The 22,165-nt window shown below is 39.5% G+C and overlaps 3 protein-coding genes across 3 annotated transcripts; 1 reads left to right on the top strand and 2 right to left on the bottom strand.

Annotated features, from left to right (window-relative positions):
- The first annotated feature begins 3,054 nt into the window (after positions 1–3,054).
- LOC139295442 (trafficking regulator of GLUT4 1-like) lies at positions 3,055–3,900 on the top strand. Its single transcript, XM_070917635.1, has 3 exons — positions 3,055–3,456; positions 3,626–3,761; positions 3,887–3,900. The coding sequence occupies exons 1-3, from the start codon at positions 3,055–3,057 to the stop codon at positions 3,898–3,900; spliced, it is 552 nt and encodes a 183-aa protein (XP_070773736.1).
- Positions 3,901–4,871: 971 nt separating this feature from the next.
- Positions 4,872–14,695, bottom strand: LOC139295241 (Golgi SNAP receptor complex member 1-like). Its single transcript, XM_070917389.1, has 9 exons — positions 14,653–14,695; positions 13,703–13,820; positions 13,169–13,244; positions 12,619–12,726; positions 12,365–12,456; positions 10,522–10,596; positions 5,973–6,002; positions 5,672–5,754; positions 4,872–5,341 (listed from the first exon to the last, which is right to left on the bottom strand). Exons 1-9 carry the CDS (start codon positions 14,693–14,695, stop codon positions 5,217–5,219), a joined length of 750 nt encoding a protein of 249 aa, XP_070773490.1. The 3' UTR covers positions 4,872–5,216.
- Positions 14,696–16,798: 2,103 nt separating this feature from the next.
- On the bottom strand, positions 16,799–17,999 carry LOC139295076 (beta-crystallin A1-like). The gene is made up of 5 exons (XM_070917156.1): positions 17,900–17,999; positions 17,604–17,722; positions 17,365–17,506; positions 17,124–17,266; positions 16,799–16,946 (listed from the first exon to the last, which is right to left on the bottom strand). The coding sequence occupies exons 1-5, from the start codon at positions 17,936–17,938 to the stop codon at positions 16,799–16,801; spliced, it is 591 nt and encodes a 196-aa protein (XP_070773257.1). The 5' UTR covers positions 17,939–17,999.
- Between the last annotated feature and the right edge of the window lie 4,166 nt (positions 18,000–22,165).

Raw genomic sequence — 22,165 nt, 5'->3', positions numbered from 1 at the left:
CAAAACTGCACGCTATGGACAATAAAACGCATACCAGCATTGAAGGCTCTCTCGTCCAAAAATAACAACACACACACACATACACACACACACACACACATTGAGGCACACAATAGATGTATGAGAAAATGTGTCACACTCATCCCTTTTAACTTCTAAGTCTCTGGTGATCCCATTTAAAGAGGAACAAGAAAGAGTAAATTAAGATGCTCTTTCGAAGTCAAATGGCCTCAGATATGCAATAACTTCCTGGTCTTTGCTCTTTTAAATCGCCACATTAACAAGTCAACAAGCTGACATTTAATCTGGACTCTATGAGTCCATTTAGATTGTTGTTACACATAAGATGTGAAACCAGAGGGAGAGAAAAAAAACATACTTAATGTCTGTTCTTTGGGGCCTAAAAGCATCACCAGCTGCTTCAAGGGATTCCTTCACAAACTACAAACTTTCACATCACGTTCAAAGGGGACAAAATCACAAGATTATCAAACTGAGGGAGGTACTGAGATAACTGAATGTAAAATAACTGACCAATATTCACAGCAATGCTTATTACTGTAAGCTGAATGGTTAAATAAGAGAAACATTTAAGGTCAATCAATGAAGCCAATCAATTTAAAAAATAGCCCAATCATCATACTTGTCAAATTAAATAATTTTTTGAGTGGCCCTCCTGGCTGAATAGATACTGGTATGAATATTGTTTTACGCCGATCATTAGGAAATTTCAAAGATAAGATAGGAAGATAAGGAAGTGTTGCACTTAAAAAACACAACTTCAGGGTCTTGGTGCAATTTCCCCAAAACCACCACTAGATGGCGTTATAATATCTGCAAAACTAAATAACTGTTACTGAGGGCGTGAGAGAGCCCGTCAAGGGAAATAAAGTCAGACTGGATCATTGCCTGTGTTGAGGTGAATTCTCAGTTGATTGGATTTTTTTCATGAATGAAACGTTGGCTTATCCAAATTAATTAAAAGTGTATCCAGGATAAGATACGATAAAATAAGAGAAATAAGATAAGATAATAATAATTACAAGTACATAAAATAAGAAATAAGAATAGAAATAAAAAGAGAAACTATACAAGAGCAATTAAACTCAACAATACAAGGCAACTACTAGTGCAGTACCATCTCAAGCACAGTGATATGTAATATACCATCTACTATACACCAGAATACTATACAATATGATTAATTATACTGAATCATACCCTAACCCTTAATATGATGTAGTGCATTATGTGATAAAACAGTACAACATAATATAGTATAATATAGTATGGGATATATAATATAATATATAAGGTGAAATATAGTCATATAGTATCAAATAATATATATCAGCAATATAGCATATAACATATAATAATAATTATATAATATAATGTATCATACAATAAATATTGTCTCATATATAATACATATTACATGTATTTGGTGTACAAAGGCTGTGTCTTTTAGTCTTTTTAAAATAGGGGGGAAAGGGATGATATTCAACTCTCAAACCAAGTTTCCTGATTGATCCAGTGAGACTGAGAGTGTGTGTGTGTGAGGTCTTCACAGTTATTTAATGAATTAATTAGCAGCCGATAGTTCCAGTTCATTGATCTTACAGCTCACATTTATTTCAGTATGAACTGTTTGACTTCATGTACTGTTGGGTAGTTAATCTACAATGATGCATCAGATTTCCCAGTGGTGGAATGTAACTAAGTACATTTACTCAGGTACTAAAGTACAAATTTGAGGTACACTTTTTATGTCACTTTATATTCCTACTTGATTACATTAAACAGGGAAATATTGTACTTTTTACTCCACAACATTTAGTTACTAATTAGTTTACAGATTAAGATTTTACAAAACATATGATGCGTTTATTTTAAACTATTCACAGTATATTTTCGTGCATTATGAGTACTTTTATGTTTGATACTCTAAGTAGATTACGTAACACTGACATTTCCAATGCATTTTAGTTGAAATGGGGAAATTGAGTATTTTCATATTGCAGTACCGCTACTTTTACTGAAGAAAAGGATCTGGATTTTTCCTCCACCACTGCTATTGTCTAAACTGATAATATGTTTTGTAAACAAAATCAATAATCAACAACTAAGGCGGTCAAATAATTGTAGTAGAGTAAAAAGTAGAATAATTTCCACTGAAACGAAGTGGAGAAGTACAAAGATATAAAAGTACAAGTAAAATGTACTTATGCAGTTCATAGTTCCACCACTGCTGATGGGTGTTTATAGCCAGATATGTGATGGGCCTAATTTCAATTAACCAACGTTTTTATAAACAGGCAGGAAGATTTAGAAAGTTTTATGTGGCACCTTGTAAAGCTTGAATACTGAGACAGACAGTTAAGTTCCTGCTGTAATATGGCACAACATAACTTTACAGGAGGACCTGAGTCAGCAGGGCGTGCTTGTGTTGAGAGGCTCGAGCTCAGTGTCCATCCACACACACACACACACACACACACACACACACACACACACACACACACACACACACACACACACACACACACACACACACACCCTGTGCGGCGTCCTACGTGCTGATCCAGCTGATGCCGCCGTGCGTAAATGGAAAGCTTTTACGCACCGCGCGTATTCACTTCAAAAGAGGTTTAATTGTTGTTTTTGCATTGTCACACGCCTCGCCCGGTGCATAAGTAGGCCTCAGACACTGGGGATGTGCTGTGGAGATGTAAGGGATGCGGTAATACCTCACTACATTATAGAGGGGGGGTAAAAGGCAAGGCGTGCGTCCGGACGCTCACCGCCAACTAAACGCAAGAGGGACTCAGACATCAATAACATCTCGCTCATCAATAAGACATTTTGATGGAGTTAGACTGCTTAATTAAATAGGTTGCATTGACTTGGTATTAGGCTCTCTGAATTTATAATATCTGATCTAATGACCCCCAATGGAGAACATCTGAAGGAAGACTTTTCAGCATCTCCATCCAAAGGAAAGCGGCTCGGTCAGACACAGAATAAGACTTGGAGGCTTCTTATCTTTCAGTGATGGCTATCAACACTGATGCTGCCTTCGGGAAAAGCGCCCTCGGCGAGAGGGAAGTTTCCAACCCCACCGACTTCCAAGACACGGAGAAGCTGCTGAGCACCGCGACCACCGAGCCCACCGGGCAGAGCAACATCAAGCCGTCCGACTCCTTCTCCCTCAACATCAGGGGGAGCGTCCGGTCCCTGGATGCGGAGCAGAACGGACACAGATCACCGCTGAAGTCGGGCTCCATCGGGCAGCTGGCGGCCCCACCCAAGTCCTTGTCCCGGCTCAGCCTGGGCCCGCTGCCCTCCCCGGTCCCGCCCGGATCCGTGCCCCCGAATTACCTCTGGCTCGCCGTGTTGTCCTGCTTCTGCCCCGCCGTGCCGCTCAACATATGCGCCTTGTGGTATGCAAATGTGGTGAGTGTTACATTTATTTACAGCTTTAACTTTCTTTATAATAACACAGTGTAGATGCTTGGGTTTATTCTTATTCTAAGCTTAGTCTTGTCAAACAGGTGTTTTGTTTCTATGTTGCATTTAAATAAGTGATTGTTGATCACCTCCTTCCCCTTCCTTCCCCCATTAGTCGAGGTCTGTTCTCCATACAGGAGATATTGAAGGAGCAAGGAAGTACGGGCGTCTGTCTATGCTGCTCAGCTGTCTGGCAATGCTGCTGGGTGTGGCTGTCATCATCTTCATAGTGTTAACAATAGGTATGGAAGAAAGATGGAAAACACACACACACACACACACACACACACACACACACAGACACACACACACACACACACACACACAAGGCTCGGTGTAAAGCTGTATATGTTCATTTCTCTTTTCTGTCTCTCAGAGTTACAGCCGTAAACGGAGGGACAGAGGGAGTCTCCTTTAAATTCATCTGAGCTCAAATTTGCACAGAAGACAGAGGAGGAGGAGGAAAAATGTTGTTTTGAAGATGAAAAAGCACAAAATTGTTGAGTTGAAAACAAGCTGAAGAGACTCTTAACGTACTGCTTTTTTTTCTGCTATGGACGAGAAAAAAAGGAAAGAAGTCACAAGAAGCCGTTTCTCTTTTTCTGGCAACACTCATGCCCAATAACCCCACAAAAACTCAGGAAGCAAAGGAAGGAAAATGTCGGCTGCACACATGTTGTTGTGTCGGATCATCAGACAGCACATTCTGTGGAGAAAGTGTAAACTACTCATAGTCCAAACTAGCGGTGCACTGAAGTACACACCTGCCTGACACACAGACAATTGAATGGCACTACATTTTGCTTATTAAAAACAAACAAATCATGTAGCATCGTTAGATAAGAGGATGTCCTAAAGACTAAAGAAGACAACACATACCATCATCATCACCAAATAAAAAACAAACACACAAGTAAGATTTGTACGTGAAGACTCAGTGCACCTCTAGTCTGTTATGCCACCACTGCCTGCCCTGTTTCTCTTTACATTTGCAACAAATTACGGACTTTTGTGGCTGTGGGAAGATGTATAAACTGATTTCATACACCGTTTACATCAAGTTTAAAACTCATGTGTTGTTTATCACAACAACAACCTGCTGCAGTCATAGTGTGATGTCTTGCTTTGCGTGCTACTATGATAAACTGAACAGATACTTGTTCGGACTCTACTGAACTGCCTGGATCTCTGCACCTCATTACGTTTACGATATACTGCAAGATATGAATGGGGTTGTTCTCCCTGTATGCATTGTTCTTGGCACTCTGATGTTGATGTTTATACATTTATACTGTATGACTGGTTTACTGTGCCATAGTTCTGCATGAAATAAACTTGAATGAGCATGACGAACTTGAAAGTGAGTTCAACACCTTTATTTTATCAGGCACGGTAGATACTATATAAAGAAGTACGACATCAACAGTACACAATCCCAATAAAATATTACTTCATACATTTATTAAGAGTTAAAATCGCAACAGGATATAAGCATCAATATAGAAATCCCAAGATGGAAATTATATCATGATTCAAAAATAAATAAACTCTCCAATCTGAGAGTTGAAACCCTTTCACTTTAATAAAGAAATCCTTTCCTTACTGTGAAGTAACTGAGTAAATTACAAAGGAACATATGAAAACATAAAAAACTGGTCTGAGTTACAACGAATATTGTTTTAACGGTCAGTCAGTTGACCAGTGCATCAGTGGAAAGTGTAGAGCAACAGGAGTATAGTGCAGACGCCAATCACCCCGCCTAGAATTAAAGAGTCCCGCCTCTTGCGCAAATTGATTTTCTGGATGAGACTGTTGATGGCGGGGAAACGATCTGAGGGGCGGGGAAGTGTGGTGAAGGAAAAATAATTAAGAAGGGTTTTCCTGCCATGCAGTGAGTAAGAGACAGAAAGCATCAGGGAAAATACATCAGCAGGAAAAAGACTAAATGGAGCCTAATGGTGTAGTCCACTGTCTGCCATACCAGCTTTCACTGTAAGTGAGGTTGTGTTATTCCTGCTGTATGTCGATATGTTAGTTCAGCACAGATGCACCTGAGACAAATTTGTGCAAATGTACTGCACATGTAAAACTGACATTCTAATTTTAACACAGAGAAAATAAAAGGAGGTCAAATGATTAAAGTGATAAAAAAAAAGGATACTGGCCAGAGTCGTGACCCTGGTTTGAATGGACTTCAACATCCCACGCTGAAATGTGATGTTCTCTTTGGTAGCCATGGCGATGCTGAAGGGAGAGAAACCATGAGGGATTAGTGGCAGGAACAGATGCATATAGCCCTCTTTACAGCATCACATTAAGGTGGTTTTAATGTTTCAGCTGAGGAGACAAAAAGTAGAGGGGTATGATGGTCCGTTTTAATAGACCTGAATGTGCTGCATTTGCTTATGATGTGTGTGTGTGTGTTGAGTGAATAAGAGTTAAAGGAGAGATGAGAGACTTACGTTATTGCATTGTCAATAAGACTATCTGAGCTGTGGACACAAAACGGAAAAAAAGAAGAGAAAAGTCAGATCAACTCAAGTGAAATACCATCATATACAAAGATTTAAACCACCTGAAATCTTTTTAAAAGTACCATAATTTAATGAATGGTTTGCTGCCCATCGTTTAGCACTTTTAGCAGTTGATATAATTTCAAACATACTGTATATATTTCCTGGTTTAAGAGTCATGAAATAACACTAGAGTACTCAGGGAAAGCCCGTGCCATGAAACCACACAGCTCTTTGGGTCTATTATCATAAAAGGAGCACTTCCTATGATTCCTGCGAGACGGGAGAGAAAGTGCTGGTTAATGGAGGATTTTTGGGGATCTGATTGGTCAAATCCAACCGCCATCGTAACAGAAACCAATTCATGTCCATAACATAACCGCTCCGAACAAACACACACACACACACACACACACACACACACACACACACACACACACACACACACACACACACACACACACACACACACACACACACACACACACACACACACACACACACACACACACACACGTACACACATTTCAGGATGGTAAGCTGATCTCTGTGTTATTTGTTTTATGTGCAAAACAGACACATAGATGGACGACACTCAGCCTGAACACACACAGATGAGTTTACATCAGCCGCCATTAGCTGCTGAGATAAGTGACGGACAGAAAAATGAAGCATTCAGTACAGAGCTGAGCAGAGCATATAAGGGCAGCACCATGCATCCTGGCGGACTCCACTGGAGACCAAAAATCAATACTGCGCTTTATACTTCCTCCATCTCTTCGTCCACCTCTTCCTCCATCTATCTACTGCTGTCTTCTGCCTTTTCTCTCTATTCTTCATTAGCTGGCCACAGGCGAGGCAGCTTCTTGCTTTTGTTTATGTTCTTTCTTTGTTCTTTCTTTACTTAGTTACTGTCTTTCTATGTGAAACTACTTTCTTACATATAAAACTACACAAAGCAGTGTCATCACTGGTTTGTAAACCCAGTTTGTATGGCCCTGCTTGGTTTCATGGTGACATTATGGCAACAGTTCAAAGTTTAAAGCTTCAAAAGTCAAATCGAATATAAGTTGTACAGTGCTACAGTCTGAGAATGACAGTCTGCTTCAAATTAAACACTACAATAAGTGAGGCAGCAGAATGACATGTAGGCTGGACCTGCAGTGACGTGCATGGTTAAAAGCTGAGTGGCACTGAATGTTTTAAATGTTTAAATGAGACATTGTGCCACGGAAGGGTCCATTTAAAGGAAACACTTCTGGTTTGTTGTGGCTGAGAGGCTGAACAACAATTAGTTATAATTAGGGTTATTTACAGTCAGTCATAGAGCTAATGGCTCACTGTGAAACACACCAGGACTGTCTGCCACAACACAAATACCACAAAGCCACACAAATAATTACAAAACTAATAACTCTCAAATAATTGTACAATTGTACAACAATACCACTACAAGAGAAGCTTCCAGTGACAAAAGTAAGAAAATACTACTTTTCTTTGTGGAAAGAAATCTATAACATTCAAACCACAGAACTAAATCCCAGCATGTCACAAACAATCATTTTCCCAAGAAATTGCTAAGTATACCTCTTCTGGCAGAGCTACAAAGAGGTGGTTTCAGTATTTTGGTAAATGTGTTGATGTAGCACTGTTAAACAAACACTCTCTCCCCCTTTTATATTCTGTGGAAAGGAGGTGATTAAACAATTTGGCAAAGCATAGCACTGTTTCTTCATATAAACCTCACAGCACAGGTCAACCATCTCAGGCACACACACACACACAACACAGCATGTCGGAGTGTCGAAAAGCATCTAATCTATGGCTGCAAACATACTAAAAGTTGGTGGTTTATTTTTGATTGATGTTAGAGAGATAATTACAAATATACATATCTGAGCGTGATTCACTTTCTGTACTTAATTTCCTGGTATTTTAACATGACCAATCGCAGCCAAGTCCAATATTGACAATGTCAGTAATGGTACTGTTCATAAGAACTCAGGATTAATAGGTGCATTCTGAAAGTGTTGCTTATGGGTTGAGATGCAAGACTTTTACTTGTAGTGAAGTATTTTCACAGTGTGGTATCAGTACTTTTACTTCATTAAAGTGTCTGAATACCTCTTCCACCACTGGTGACAATGTGAAACAGTCCTACATTAGAAACATTATAGCCACACAGTAGTAAAAAGCGTGCAGCTTTTCTTCTTCCTCTCTGGTTTATCTGTCTACATTTCACCATGACTCAGCTAAAAATCGCTCAGCTAAAAATGATGTCTTATACTGGAAATGTCTTATGACACAATAATAATAAATATTAAATTCATGCTTTGAAATCAGCAAAGATCCTTGTGAGTCATCAGTTTAAATATTAATCTCACATATCCCCTTCAGATTCAGTTTTATTGGAACAAAACACCTGTTGACCATATTCGGGTTCCTCCTCTTAAATCCTGAACACGCATGTGCAGGACACTTATAAAGGCAAACTCCTCCATTCAACAGGCTCACCTCAAAACACAGGACAAACACCTGAAACCAGTGGTAAGATAAAGACCGCATGTGTTTCTTTTTAAATTATTTTTTAAACCAAGGGAATATTGGTGATAACAATACCTGCGTGTGACTAAACTTTTCTGTCAGGTTGTCTTGACTGTTTCATTAAATCTCTTTCTCTCACAACTGCTCTCACATCAGTTCCTGGTTCTCTGGGAGACATTGCTGGCGTCAATACAGGACACATTGGATCAGGGAACACCTATCAAGGTGAGTTATTCCTTCTATAGCTGGTATGAATAGTCTATTTTCATTCATCATTCTTATTCTTAGCTGAGATTGGCTTCAGCCCCCCGTGACCCTGAGAAGGATAAGTGGATACAGAAAATGGATGGATGGATGGATTCTTATTGTTGTCTCAATCCTCATATTTCAACAGGGGAACAGGAAGGTAAAGCACTCCTTGGCAACATTACTAATGTTAGTGCTGCTGATAAGCCAGGATCCATTGGTTCAAGGAATCACTATGCCATGGGATGAGGTAAGAAGTCAGAGATTTCACAGTATCAGATGTGTGCATATGACATGTTTACCTGTTCATTTTTCATGTGAACGCATTATTGTAAAACTATATCATCTGAATTTTCTCATCAATTCTTTTCTACTCTCCTCGTCTTTCTCCCTTTTAGGAAATGGCCCTCCAACAGACAACTCCTCCAAAAATGATTTTACTTTTGCTTCACTATGTCATATGATTGAAATGTCTTTCAACAAGGTTTTCACATATGTTAAATTCATGATTTCAAATTGGCAAAAATGACTGTCATTCATTACTTGAATGTAAAAGTGAAAATAAACTCAACCTGCTGTGATACTGTCTTTGGTGGATTTACCTGAGGGATACTCAGTGCCTTGAAATGCATGCATGTGCACTTATAAAAGCAGAGTCAACAACAAGTTCACCTCATAACACAGGACAAACAACTGAAACCAGTGGTAAGATAAAGACTGCATGCGTTTCTTTTTTAAAATGTATTATATACTGAGGCTTACACTTTGTGCTAAAATAAAATAATTCAAGAGAGAAACAAGTGTAAAGCATTTTGTTTGAAAACACCAAATGCGGGAATATATATTGGAAGAATGGTGTCCATCTCTCCAGCAGAGTTTACAGACTTGAAGTATGTACAACACAGAGCACTGCAGTTGTTCTGGAGACTCGTGGTGGCCCTTAATACCTTACTAAGACACCTAAAGACTAGAGATGTCCCGAGCCGATCCTCTTTTCATTCTGATGATCAAATTGCTAAGCTGTTCCACAACTCATTGGGAACATGCTGCTGCGAGCAGCTGTATTTCACTTGATGTCTTCTGCTTTATTGTCACCATATCCCCTGTTTTATGCTCTTTGATGTTTGTTAATCTCCCTGAGTGCAGTCATGAGAAAGTGCTAGAGAAATATAATATCAGCCACAAGGAAACATGATTAACAACATATGCATATGTCCATGTATACACAACCACTGGCATATATAGTCATGTTTCACACCACACTAAACACTCAGTCACCTTAACCAGGTAACCCAACGTCTTCCTCAACAAATTTCAAATTCCGGTATTAGAACAAAATCTACGTTGTCTAGGTTTCATTTTAATATTAGGATTACAGGTACACTGTTTTATGTAAATCACTGTCAGTATGGACTCAGATACCAAATGATAGAATAAAACAGAAAACTACATACAAGCTACAACTCCCCTTGGGAGTTCATTGTGAGAATTTTTGAGGGCAATATGTCACAGAGCATAAACTTCAAACATGAAATTCAAACAATCAAATAAAATGGCGAAGGGTAAAGACGATGCACTACGTAGTAAATAGGGAGGGATTTCGGATGTATCCCTGCGCCTTCTTAAAAACACAAATATTAACTTCCGGCAGTTCTGTTTCAGTTTCTGTTTCTAAGTGATAAATTGTTTTTTTTATGAATTTTCTTACTTTCTGAGATGTTCATGTTCTTTCAGGAAGAGCTCGGTCCTTCTGTTATTCACTCCTGAGCTGCTCTTGTAGGACCTGAGTAAGAAAACAGAAGAGAGAGAAACATCAAATGATGGGGAATCGGACTGACAAATGGTAATTTTTTGCCTTTAATTGACAGAGACAGTAGAGATTCAGACAGGAAATGTGGGGTGAGAGAGGGGCTTGTAACAAAGGACTAGGACTAGAATCAAACCGAGGACACGTCATTACCACATGGCCATCGGACGCTTCAATGAAGCCAAATTTATATAACAAGACTAAGAGTCTACAGCCATGCAGGTCAGTACTGAGGCATAGGCTCACAATGACAATGCTAACAGGCGGATGTTAAGTAGGGGATCAGTCAGGGGAAAAGTCCAGGTATCATTAGGATTGATCTTCTGGGGCAAACAACATTTCTTTTCATACAAATATGTATGAATTCCCCACAAGATCTGACTCTGTTTGGTGGTGCAAACAATATAGTTTAACTTCTTCATTTTTGTTTGGTTGCTTCATGCAAACCTAAAGCAACACCATGATAAAAAAACTCACCCTATTAACTGATGCCTGGATGCTGATTATGTACTTCCTGTGTTAAGGCTTTTAAGTGATTCGCTCTGCTTAACCCACAACTCTGTCCTGCATCTCTTATTTACACCATCTCCTCCCTATTTGGACTGATCATCAATTCATCAACCATTACCTCTTCTGTTGCCCCTCTCTCTTCACTGTTCCTCCACACTTCTCTATGGGAATAATTACAATTCGCTCTCATTATTTATGTAATCAGTCAACATCAGATCAGGACAATGTCTCTCCCTCTTTCTCTCGCTGTCTGACTGTCTTGCTCTCCATCTCCTTCCCTGATAAAGCATTTCTCTGTATCAGACAGGCCAGATGTAACCATTCTCCCTCAGCTTCGACTGAATGAAAGCCTTGCGGTTTGATTTACTGTAGAAGGCACTTAGGAAAGATATCCCCAGAGACAGAGAGAGATACACACAGAGAAGGATACAGACACAGAAAGAGAGAGAGAGACAGAGATACAGACAGACAGAGAGAGAGAGAGAGAGAGAGAGAGAGAGAGAGAGAGGGAGAGGGAGATTGGCTAATAAGAGGAGGAGCCTTATATTAGAGGATGAAACATCATAGAAGGAATGGAGACAATTAAAGGGGGGGGGAATTCAGCAACAAACTGGACATTTCTGCCTCCTCCTGGTTAAGGATAACATAGCAAAAGTCCACAAAGGAGGAGGAGGAGGAGGAGGAGGGGAAGGAAGAGAAAGAAAGAGAAGGGAAGGAAAGATGAAAATATAAGAAATGGTATAGAAAAGAAACAGGGAAGTAAAGATAGACTGTGCCAACATAATGCAGACTTAAGAGAGTTGATTTATTTAGTACTGCGCTTCCATAAAGTTGGGGGACTTACGAGAGACTGATTTTAAAAAAGAAGAAAGAAAAAGAAAAATATTATATATTTCCAGAGCTTTTCCTGGGTGAATCATTTTAAACAACATATGTATTGCATTTAGAGCTGAAATTACCAATTGATTATTTGATTGACAGAAAATGCAACAATTTTGATTATCAATTAATAGTTTAAGTAATTTTATCTGCAAAAATGCCAAAATATTCACTGGTAGAGGAACAGATCCATTAAAGGCCTTACAGGTCAGAAGAAGGATTTTGAAATGAGCCCTTGCTTGTTTTGGTAGCCCATGCAAAGACATCAGGGAAAACCATAAGAGGAATACGTTGCATTTGCTATAAATATACAATGTATTTTATTGTCGAGAGATGTATGAAGCTGCTCACTTACTCAATGTCTCTGTGAACAGAACCTAGAAGGTCCTCTCGCTCTCGCAGGCTGAAGAAGTTGCTTTTGGTTTTGTGGAACTCATGAGTATAGTCCTACAAGATAAAACATTATGAAAAGTCAACAAGACATGATGATACTGACAGAATGACAATGGGAACACACTTCTTCAAAATATGGAAAATACTTGAGATGACTTTCATGAGGAGCTGAAACACTTTTCAAGTAATACAAGAGAGTGAAGTAACTGTATGTACCTGTAAAATGTCTCTGTGTCTCTGTAAGGTGTGCATCAATGCTGCGTTGTGTGACGAAGCTCCCGGCGTGTTTGTGTATTCTGCCATTTTGTCATTGACTGCTGTAAGCTGCAAAAAAAAAAGATACAATTGATATCAAGTAGCCAAAAAACTATGATTTTTGGGGGGTGTAAGTGATCTTAAAACAACTCAGGAGAATTTGAATAACTTACAAGAACAAGATTATAATTTAGAATATCAGACAACGATAAAATTATTTTTAAAGTAAAGCATGAATGCATTACAATAAGCATAAACTGCAATGTTAATAGTCTGTACAACCAGTAAAATAAAAAGTATTTCTCCAAGCATATATAAACCCAGGATGACACAATCAGATTTGGTTGGCATCTCACTTTTTTTTCTACTGGAGAAGGCCAATTAGAAATCCCTTTGATATTTTTGGCATTACATCACCTGTGCTTTGCTTCAACAGCTGCTACTGAAGGGAACCCTGAAACCCCTTCAACTATGGCTGTTAGCGACCATACATGTGTGATATTTGACTTACATTGGCCAACAGCTGCTCCAGCTCAGTAGTCATGGCCACGAGCATATTGTCTTGAGGTGAGCCAACAGAATCAGACCTTATTTAAGAATAAAACAGGGAAAGGATGTTACAAGTTCAAGCTCATTTTTTTCTCATTCCAACTATAAAAATACATTTTAATGTCAGACAAAAAATAATAAGTGTACACACTAGTGCAGGGAAACCTGAAATTTCAACACCGATTTCTATATTGCATGAAGATAAAAATATTCTATCAGAGTGGCCGGTGCTCAAAATAGTAAACACTGCCTTCCTGATATTCTGTTTCCAGATTAATGGCCAACAAATGAAATTGCTAATTTTTATTAAATAAAAAATATCAAAATAAACAATTAAGCACTGCCATCGCATTTAAAGATTTTACACAGATTCTGAAACCACAAATACAATTCATTTAGGCCAGATGAGTTCATACAGGTTTGTAAATTGTATATCCAAGGTAAGGTCCAAGGTACATCCACATTGTTAAAGTGAAATGAGGAGTGAGCTGCTGACCTGCTGTCTCTTGTCCGCTGGTCCCGGTTGCTGCTGCTGTAGCTGGTGCAGAGCTTACTGAAGGAGACCAGCTTGAGGTCCAGCTCATTCTCCAGTTGTCTGGCCTGTTTACGCAAATCTGAGTGAAGAAGAAAAAACATTCAAGACAAACATTTCAGTATAGAATAATACGTTTTATATCTGATATCTGGAAAACTAAAATCATAAAAAAGAGGCAACAAAAAGCAGACACGCTAGAAGTCTTCATATAGACATCAAATCATAAAAGACAACCCACAGACTGATCTGGCCCAGATGTGGCTTCAAGATTGCACTGTTGGCATTCGGTTGGCAATGTCATAAGGCATACAGGCCAAACATGGCATAGTTTGATGAAGATGGCAAACAAGTCATTGGCTGATATAAAATTACATCATTTGAGCCACATTGTTATAACCAAAGGGAGTCTCTCACATTTCTGTAATAATCTTTTTTTTTTGGTTTTAAATAAAACAAAACAACGATTTAAGATATTCACATTATCTTTATGTTACTGTTAACGCTGCTAGACCTTCGGTTGTATAAAACTTTTAATGCTGTTGCTTTGTTATACTTCTTTCCATTTCTCCTGCAAACAGGTAGCAGGGGGTCAAACAACCAAATTAAGTCCGGTTAAACACACCTCTTTACAATTTCAGTCAGATGGAGGGAGAACACTTAAGCTAGCAGTATGACCGTTAATAAGTGACAACTGCTGATAACTTTTCAAGTTCGACGTTAATGGCTAACAAGCTAACGTTAACAGGTTAGCTTCGAACCAGCTGAAGACATCTCCTATACAGACTGCGTAAAGTTTATTAACGTGACGTATCATGGACAATGTTAAATGTGTTTGATCTGACTCGACGAAGAACAATAAAATATGTACAAATAGACAATTGTTTTAAATTAGATGCCGTAACATCATTTACCTTCCCAGTAGTTGCTGCTGGTTGCCATGTTTGTTGTTGACATGTCATCAACAGCCGTCAAGAAGAAGCCACTGTCGCAATATTCATTCGACGCAGAGCGGCCCCTAGTGGTTTCCGGCCGCAAGTGTACCACTTAACTGAATCAAATCAATAACTCAGCGAGGACATTTCACTCATTATTATTATCCCGAGGGCTGAAATGTGAAACACGATAGCAGAGGCCAAATAGGCTTATTGCTTAATGATTTAAGTACACTCATCGCTGGACAAACGGTTTTGAATTGTTTTCCCAGATGTAGCGTCTTGATGATGACGACTGTTCTTCTGCTTAAGTAGTAAAAATACCTAAATGAAATAGGCCTAGCCCATTACTGCATTCAAACCTACACACAGATGTCAAAGAAGAGCAGTATTATTCGTAAAATCTATTTAAAGTATCAAAAGTCAGTGTTATAGCTATTATTATATGATATTACTTGGTTATGGTTCTTTCGTGTTGTTGGTGGTTGAATTGGAGCTAATTGAACTACATTATATTCTCTTGTAGTTTAATCTATTACAATGCATTATATAAGTTCATCATATGTTTTTACGTGACATCTTAATCTTTAAAGTACCTTTAGCTGTTAGATAAAGTAAGTGGAGTAAAAAGAACAAATTTCCCTCTGAAGGATTAAGCAGCATGACATGGAAACACTCAAGTGAAGAGCAAGTGACAAGTGAGAAGTGTGCTAAAATAAGTAAATGTACCTGGGTGCTTTCCACTACTGGCAGGCCTATTATTAAAAGGTTATCACAGCATTCTTCTATCATAAATTTTCAGCTAAGATCAAAGTGAATTAGTTTGGGAAAATAGCAAGTAAATGAAAAGGCATGTCAGCTTATATGAAGGTGGATCAAATTGAAATCTTGCTTCTTGATAACAAAATAATTCTGATACAGTCTACTGTACATACAGCCAGTTATGCATTGATTTTAATTCAGTTTTCAGTCAATTGCCCCTTTATGCAAATTATAAAAACTCTACTATAGATCTGGATTCTGGATCTTTTCCATCAATAGGTAGGATGGCGAGGCAGACTGAGACTTATTCATCCATTTTAGTTCATTCCCCTTAAAAAACTCTGTTTAAACGAATTTATTAATTTTAAACTGGTAGTTAAGGTGTTACAGTGTATCAGCACAGTTTGTGAGGGTATTTAACCCCATAATGTCAGTTTTCTTCCCTTTAATTTCCCCTTAACAAGCTTTAAGGTTATTAAATCATCCAGTTCCACATTGTTAAACAGTATCTTATATATTCGGTATCAACTCTTCATGAACTTTGCAGAAATCTTCAATACTTTTATACACATTTCCCCAAAATTCAGCCTGACATATTTGTTATTTTTGGAAACTTTGAGACCTCCACTGATTAAACTTAAGTTCTTTGGATTTCTGTGTGAATTCTCATCCATACCTTCCCCTTTTGCCCCATAGGATTCACCTAATAAGTTCATGTTTCGAAGGTTGATTATTATAATTTGAGCTGTTTGCTGCTCACCGGTGGTGTCAAAGTGTCAATAGAGAAAGACAAGACACAGATGTGATTGACGTACATGTCACTCGTATTGTGAATTTCTCTGTTTCTTTGCTCATTCTCTTTATTCATCGTCTTGAACATAGGCAATCATGGATATCACAGTAACAGCAGGACTGGTGATCATGTTGATGTAGAAGACAATGACGATGATGATGATGCCATCGATGGTGGAGATGAAAAAGAGCAAAAACGTAGAGGTGTTTTCACCGTTCTGCAGCCAACCTCGGCAGATGAGGCCTCTCTTTCACACTGATTCAGCTTTTTCTCTCAATTCTGTCATTCCTGTTTTCTGTCTTTCTTACATCTTTCCTTTCTTTTGTGATGTTTCTTTAAAAAAAAGTGCTGTGAACAACTGACACCAGTAAGCACCTGAACTCCAGCCCAGGATCCTGCTTAGGCTAGCCGGACCAATGGAGCCGGGGAGATGGAGGTTGGGGGAGAGGAGGAAGAGAAGGAGGGATGGAAGTGCAGGAGGAGGGAGAGGAGGAGGAGGAGGGGTTGGAGGAGGAGGAGGAGGGGGTGGAGGAGGAGGAGATAAGGAAGTGTGAAGGAAGCGCTCCCCTCTTAGTGCTGGATCCTCCTGACGGACTGAATCTGGGGAGTCTGGGAGTGGGAGCCAAACTCACGGTAACACTTGTACTCTCCTCCGCGACAGTCACACTCCATGATGTACTGGTGGCCACGGTAACCAGGGTACTGGTAGCACACGAAGCTGCAGGAATACACAAGAAAATGCTAATTAAATAAATGCATACACTTAAATAAAATAGTTTAAAATAGTGAAGTAAGTGGCTGAAGATGCCTAAAGCAGATTCCCGTGCAGTATTTCCAGCCAGCTGAAGGTGTGTAAAGCTTCGGTGTACATCTAGCATCATGATGTTGGACTTACGCTCCACTCTGAATGTGCATGGATCCGACCTCATTGTTCATCCAGCCCATGGCCTGCAGAGAGGGGTAGTCATCACACAGCTCGAACTGACGACCCATCATGTTCTCCATCTCAAAGATGGTCATGCGGGAATCCTTGTGGCTCTGTACAAAGGAGGAGAAAGAAGGTTTAGCACAACTTGAGATGAAGCTCAGCCTAAAGTGAACTAAGGGAACTTTACTCTGTTGTATGTTAAACCTACAGCACAGCAGATGGGCCTGAAGGAGATCATCCTCTCGATGCGGTAGGAGTTGCTGCCACTGTAGGCTTCAAAGCGAGGGTAGTCTCCCTTCTCCAGGACAAACTGCTGGCCGCAGAAGCTGGAGTGCTCGTAGCCCACCCAGCTGCAAGCAGAAAGTTTAAAAAAATAAAGTCAGAAACCAAGAAAATATCAGAATCTAAAGAAGAAGTTGCTCCATTTTAAGATCTCTGGATACGTACGCGCCACACTCAACCTTCAGGGAGCGGATGTTCTCCATCCCGCACTCCATGATGTTCTGGCAGCTGGCGGTGAACTCCATACGCCTGCCCTGGAAGTACTCCTGATCGTACACAGTGATCTGTAAAACACAAAAGGATGAATGAAGGTGAGTCTAGTACAACTGAGTATAAAAGTCAGCCCACACAAAAATACATAGCAATTGAAACACTACTGTGCCTAATCATGCATTGAAACTTGTAGCTGCTCCCTGTGCTGTTGGGTAATGTAGTGTTATGCATGTCCGCCCTATGCTTACCTTCCAAGGGCCCATGGGCATAGGGTTTGTCTGAGCCATTTTGTCCTTGTTTTCAGTAGTACCTGCAGGGAAATAAACAGACAGTCAAGGCCGGGATGGAAGAAAACACTAAAAACAAACCTGTGTAAGAGTTAAACACCGTCTTACTCTCTTGTATCTAAATAATCACCTGACCTTCACTCTGTCTGTTACTCTGGGTGGCATTTTAGCTTTCTCTAAGTCCCACTGTGTTGCACCCTTGACTCCCAGGTTTCGCACAGGAGACTACATCATAAACCTATAACCTCAAGCCTCCTATTTCCTTTTCTTGGTTTGTTTTAACCCTGTTTTAAAATGACTCCCGTATTAGCAGTAAAGGTAATAAATAAGCTTTACTCATCAGAGACCCTCAATACATCATGTCCTTAGATTGGGAAACTGTACTGTATTGTTAACTATAGTTTGACCTACCCAAACTGGTGAGCTGTGTGTCGCAGTGTTCCACTGAATGGTCTGCAGAGACGGTGTGTATGGGGGTATATATACACCCATGGGTGCCAGGGGCCGGGGGGCAAGCAGGCCTGGACTCATGTCAGCACTTTGCTTTGGACTCCATTGTTTTGTTGTGTGAGCCACAGAGGGGTTAACACACAGAGACACATGGTGATTCATGCAAACACAAAGAGGGCACACGGCTAAACTCCATTACCTACGCCTCTGTGGTAAATCTATATGTTGGGGAAAAAACCTGGGTAGCTTTCCCCACCAGTGTGTAGATCTATTATCAAATACGCCTATGTGAAACTGCAGTTCAGTGATATAACACTTTATGTTGCTGTTTTGATTTATTTTGAAAGTAAAGTCCAGGATTCAGTCTCATGTAGGATTGTTGGAAGCTTTTTTTTAGTAATCTAATTACACTCACAGCATGTTTTAAAGCGATATTGTGATTTATTAGATTAGAAAACTTCACACACGATTCACAGTCTTGTGTCACATTTTAATGTTAGTTTAAAGAGGTAAATTCTCCATAAGACACTTTTCAGGCACCCGTGGAAAGTTTGTTGCAAAAACTCAAAATAAAGGATATACACTATGCTAATCAGTCAGTAATCAGTTAGTTACATGTACTCAGCCAATCACATGCCTGACACTCAATGTAATAAATATATTTGAACATTTTATATTGTTTTACTTCTGTTTTTACTGTGTAGTACACTGTGTTTGTGGTGGGATAGAGGTTTTATTTTCTTAGTTTTTTATGTTTGTATTGTAAAACATCATCGTTTGTTCCTGCTCATTAAAACATGTGCAGCACGTGTATCAGACATCATCATTTTGTCTGTCAGGACTCAGATCAATTGTTTGTCTCCACCCTGTGTTGGCTCATACCAAGTTTCATGACGGCTGAACAAAGTGGATCGATGACATTAACACGGGATTTGAAATAGGAAGATGGCGGCCATGTTGGAGATCTAATCAGGCTGTTTTATTGATCATTAAAAACAGTCTCTTTGCAAAAGAGTCGAAGCTGAGTTGAATTTAAACAAAATTCAAATGGCTGCAGTCCATCATGATGGTCTGGTGGGTTTCCAGAGATATACTCTCTTTCTCTGTGAACACCAGCAGAGTTAAAACATGGCGCTGCATTTGTCCTGTTTTGACTTTGTGGTTTAAATGTGAGTTGTGAATGAAAGTACCTGTTGCTATTTTTGGAAAACCTGTAGTGCTTGTGAATAAATCAACAATGAAGGTTAGCAGGGGGCAATGGCACCGCTTGAAAGGCCTCATTGGCAGGACTGGCAGTGCTTTGGCATCGACTAGTGAGCTGTAATTGGCAGCTTCACTTTCAGGTGGCAGCGTGAGTGGATTATTATTACACAAGGAAAATATTGTGGACAATGTATGAAAGAAGAGGGAGCCAAAGTCGAGCTGTTCATTACCTTTTATACTTTTGATTGAGCTCATCAAACAAAGCACACAAGCATCTTTTAAACAAACTGTTTTTGTTGCAGCCATTTCAAGTTCTAATTTAATTCATTCCATTCTGAATTAAAAGGTGTGTTTTACAGTATTTTACAGTGCTCTTCATTGTGTCGTTAAAATGAGCATGCTTAGAGCGAACATAACAGAGAGAGCAGCTGGTAGGTACATAACTGACACCCTCCTCTCTCCTCTAGCTGCACTGAACAATAAACATTTAGGAATGGCTTACTGAGGTCAGCACATTGCCCAGACTCTCTGTCTGTGTGTGTGTGCGTGCATGTAATTCCCTGATTGTGTCTCCAACAAAGAGAGAAAGACACACACACACACACACACACACACACATACGTGAACATATTACAAATAATAACACAATAAAAATATTTTTGTGAGCACATTCCTGACCAACATGGATTTGTTCAGATCAGAATGTGAGACATGACAGGCATATATGTCTCGTCTGTGTGTGTGTGTGTGTGTGTGTGTGTGTGTGTGTGTGTGTGTGTGGTGTGTGTGTGTGTGTGTTTCTGCTGATGGTAGCAGCAGCAGCTCAGACATGACAAAGGGATGCGCAAACTCAGCAGGCCGATGTGAAGAGCCCACAGTGACCATATAGCCGCCTCTCAGTGTGCACATACAGATGTCACACACACACACACACACACACACACACACACACACACATACACACACACATAACAAAACCTCGGTTTCTTCTATACATGTTTAACAGATCACCCAGCAGCACATACAGACACACACACACACACACACACACAGCAATTTACAAAGAAATAAGCTAAAACGTACAAATCTGTCTTGACATCTGTTTGGAAAATAGCCATCCTTAACACTAAAATGTTTTACAAGCAGGACTTTGTGAACTTGAGAATTGAATATTGATGTTTGGAAGTAATTTTATTCCTCCCTGTTGAACTTTAGTGCCTCTTCTAAGCCAGAAGAACCTGTAACAACTCTGCAGGTGATATTGGTCAGTATATGAACCAAAACAACATAGTCACTTCTTATTTTAATTGAATGACATTGCACATTCAGGGTCAGGGGCACCCATCAAAAGCTAGTGTAGTAATAAAAATCCTACTTATTTCTTCCTCAGCTACCCAAAAAAGGACAAAACAAAGTTAGAAACTGGTTTTGCAGTAAATGCAGACTGCCTCTAGGGTGCAACATTTCCACATAAACCCTGAGTTTCTAGGTCTTTTCATGATGATTAATTTAGGGAATCGTCACACTCTAGACAACCTCTGACCCTGCTCATTGACCTGAAATCACCATATACTCTGAATATTTATGTCTTTGTTGTTGTGGCTGCTGTTAACTGCAGTTACAGTTGGTTTGGCACTGTTATCACCACTCAGTGTGTGAGCTGTGATGGACAGTCATGTGTGACTGAGATCTCCATTGAGTCATGCAGACACTTTCCACGCATCAGTAGAGAGTGAAAGAACGACAGAAATAGGATAAAAAAAACCTCACAGAGTTGTTTTCATTCTGCTTTCTCCTCAGCTTCTCCAACTGGGTTACAATGATCTGATGATGCCTGTTTGTTTTTTCTTCAATGCAGCAGGCGCAGTGCAGTTATGATTGTTTCCAGCATGAGACAACAGCTGTAAATGTAAAGTCTGGATAAAATGCAGCTGATTTGAGCTGAGTTTAAAACTGCATATTTGCTGTATGAGGATGCAGATGTAGCTTAGACTAACAACCCTTCATTTTAGGGGGGTAATTGCACAACAAGCAGTGGTGGAGAAGTATTAAACACAGTATTTGGGTACTTAGTTACTTTCCAGAAGTACACAAATTGGCATATAAGAGACAAAATAAGTGTACTTCAGTACTATGTATACAGTGTGATTTAAATGATTTGTTTTTATCTTATTTCATTATTGATTATGAAGGGCAATAAAGTCACTGAACCTCAGAGGGGATAAAAGGGACTGGAGCACCCTGATTTATCTGGAGCCTTTAATTGTGCAAACAGACTAATGTTTCGTGTCTTGTCAGATTCAAAATGGACAATGACAAAAGGTAAACACACCTATAGTCTAGAACTAGAAATGTATTACACTTGATGGATGCAGTACTTGTATTTTTGTACTTCTATCTTTGTAACTTTAAGACAAATCTGTGCTCTGTTGTGTCTGATGTGATTGTAGTGCATGGGGTGTGGCAACTCCCCCTTGGAGTCATTATCCAATAGATTTAAAATCCAGTTCAACCAATTATCCAATGATAATTGTACACCTGTTCTAGGTTGGTTATATATGCGTTTACTTCATG

This window comes from Enoplosus armatus, chromosome 13 (genome assembly GCF_043641665.1).
Source record: "Enoplosus armatus isolate fEnoArm2 chromosome 13, fEnoArm2.hap1, whole genome shotgun sequence".
In the NCBI taxonomy this organism is placed as follows: domain Eukaryota; kingdom Metazoa; phylum Chordata; class Actinopteri; order Centrarchiformes; family Enoplosidae; genus Enoplosus; species Enoplosus armatus.
Note: the sequence above shows the minus strand (reverse complement) of the source record. Positions and strands in the feature narration are given on the sequence as shown.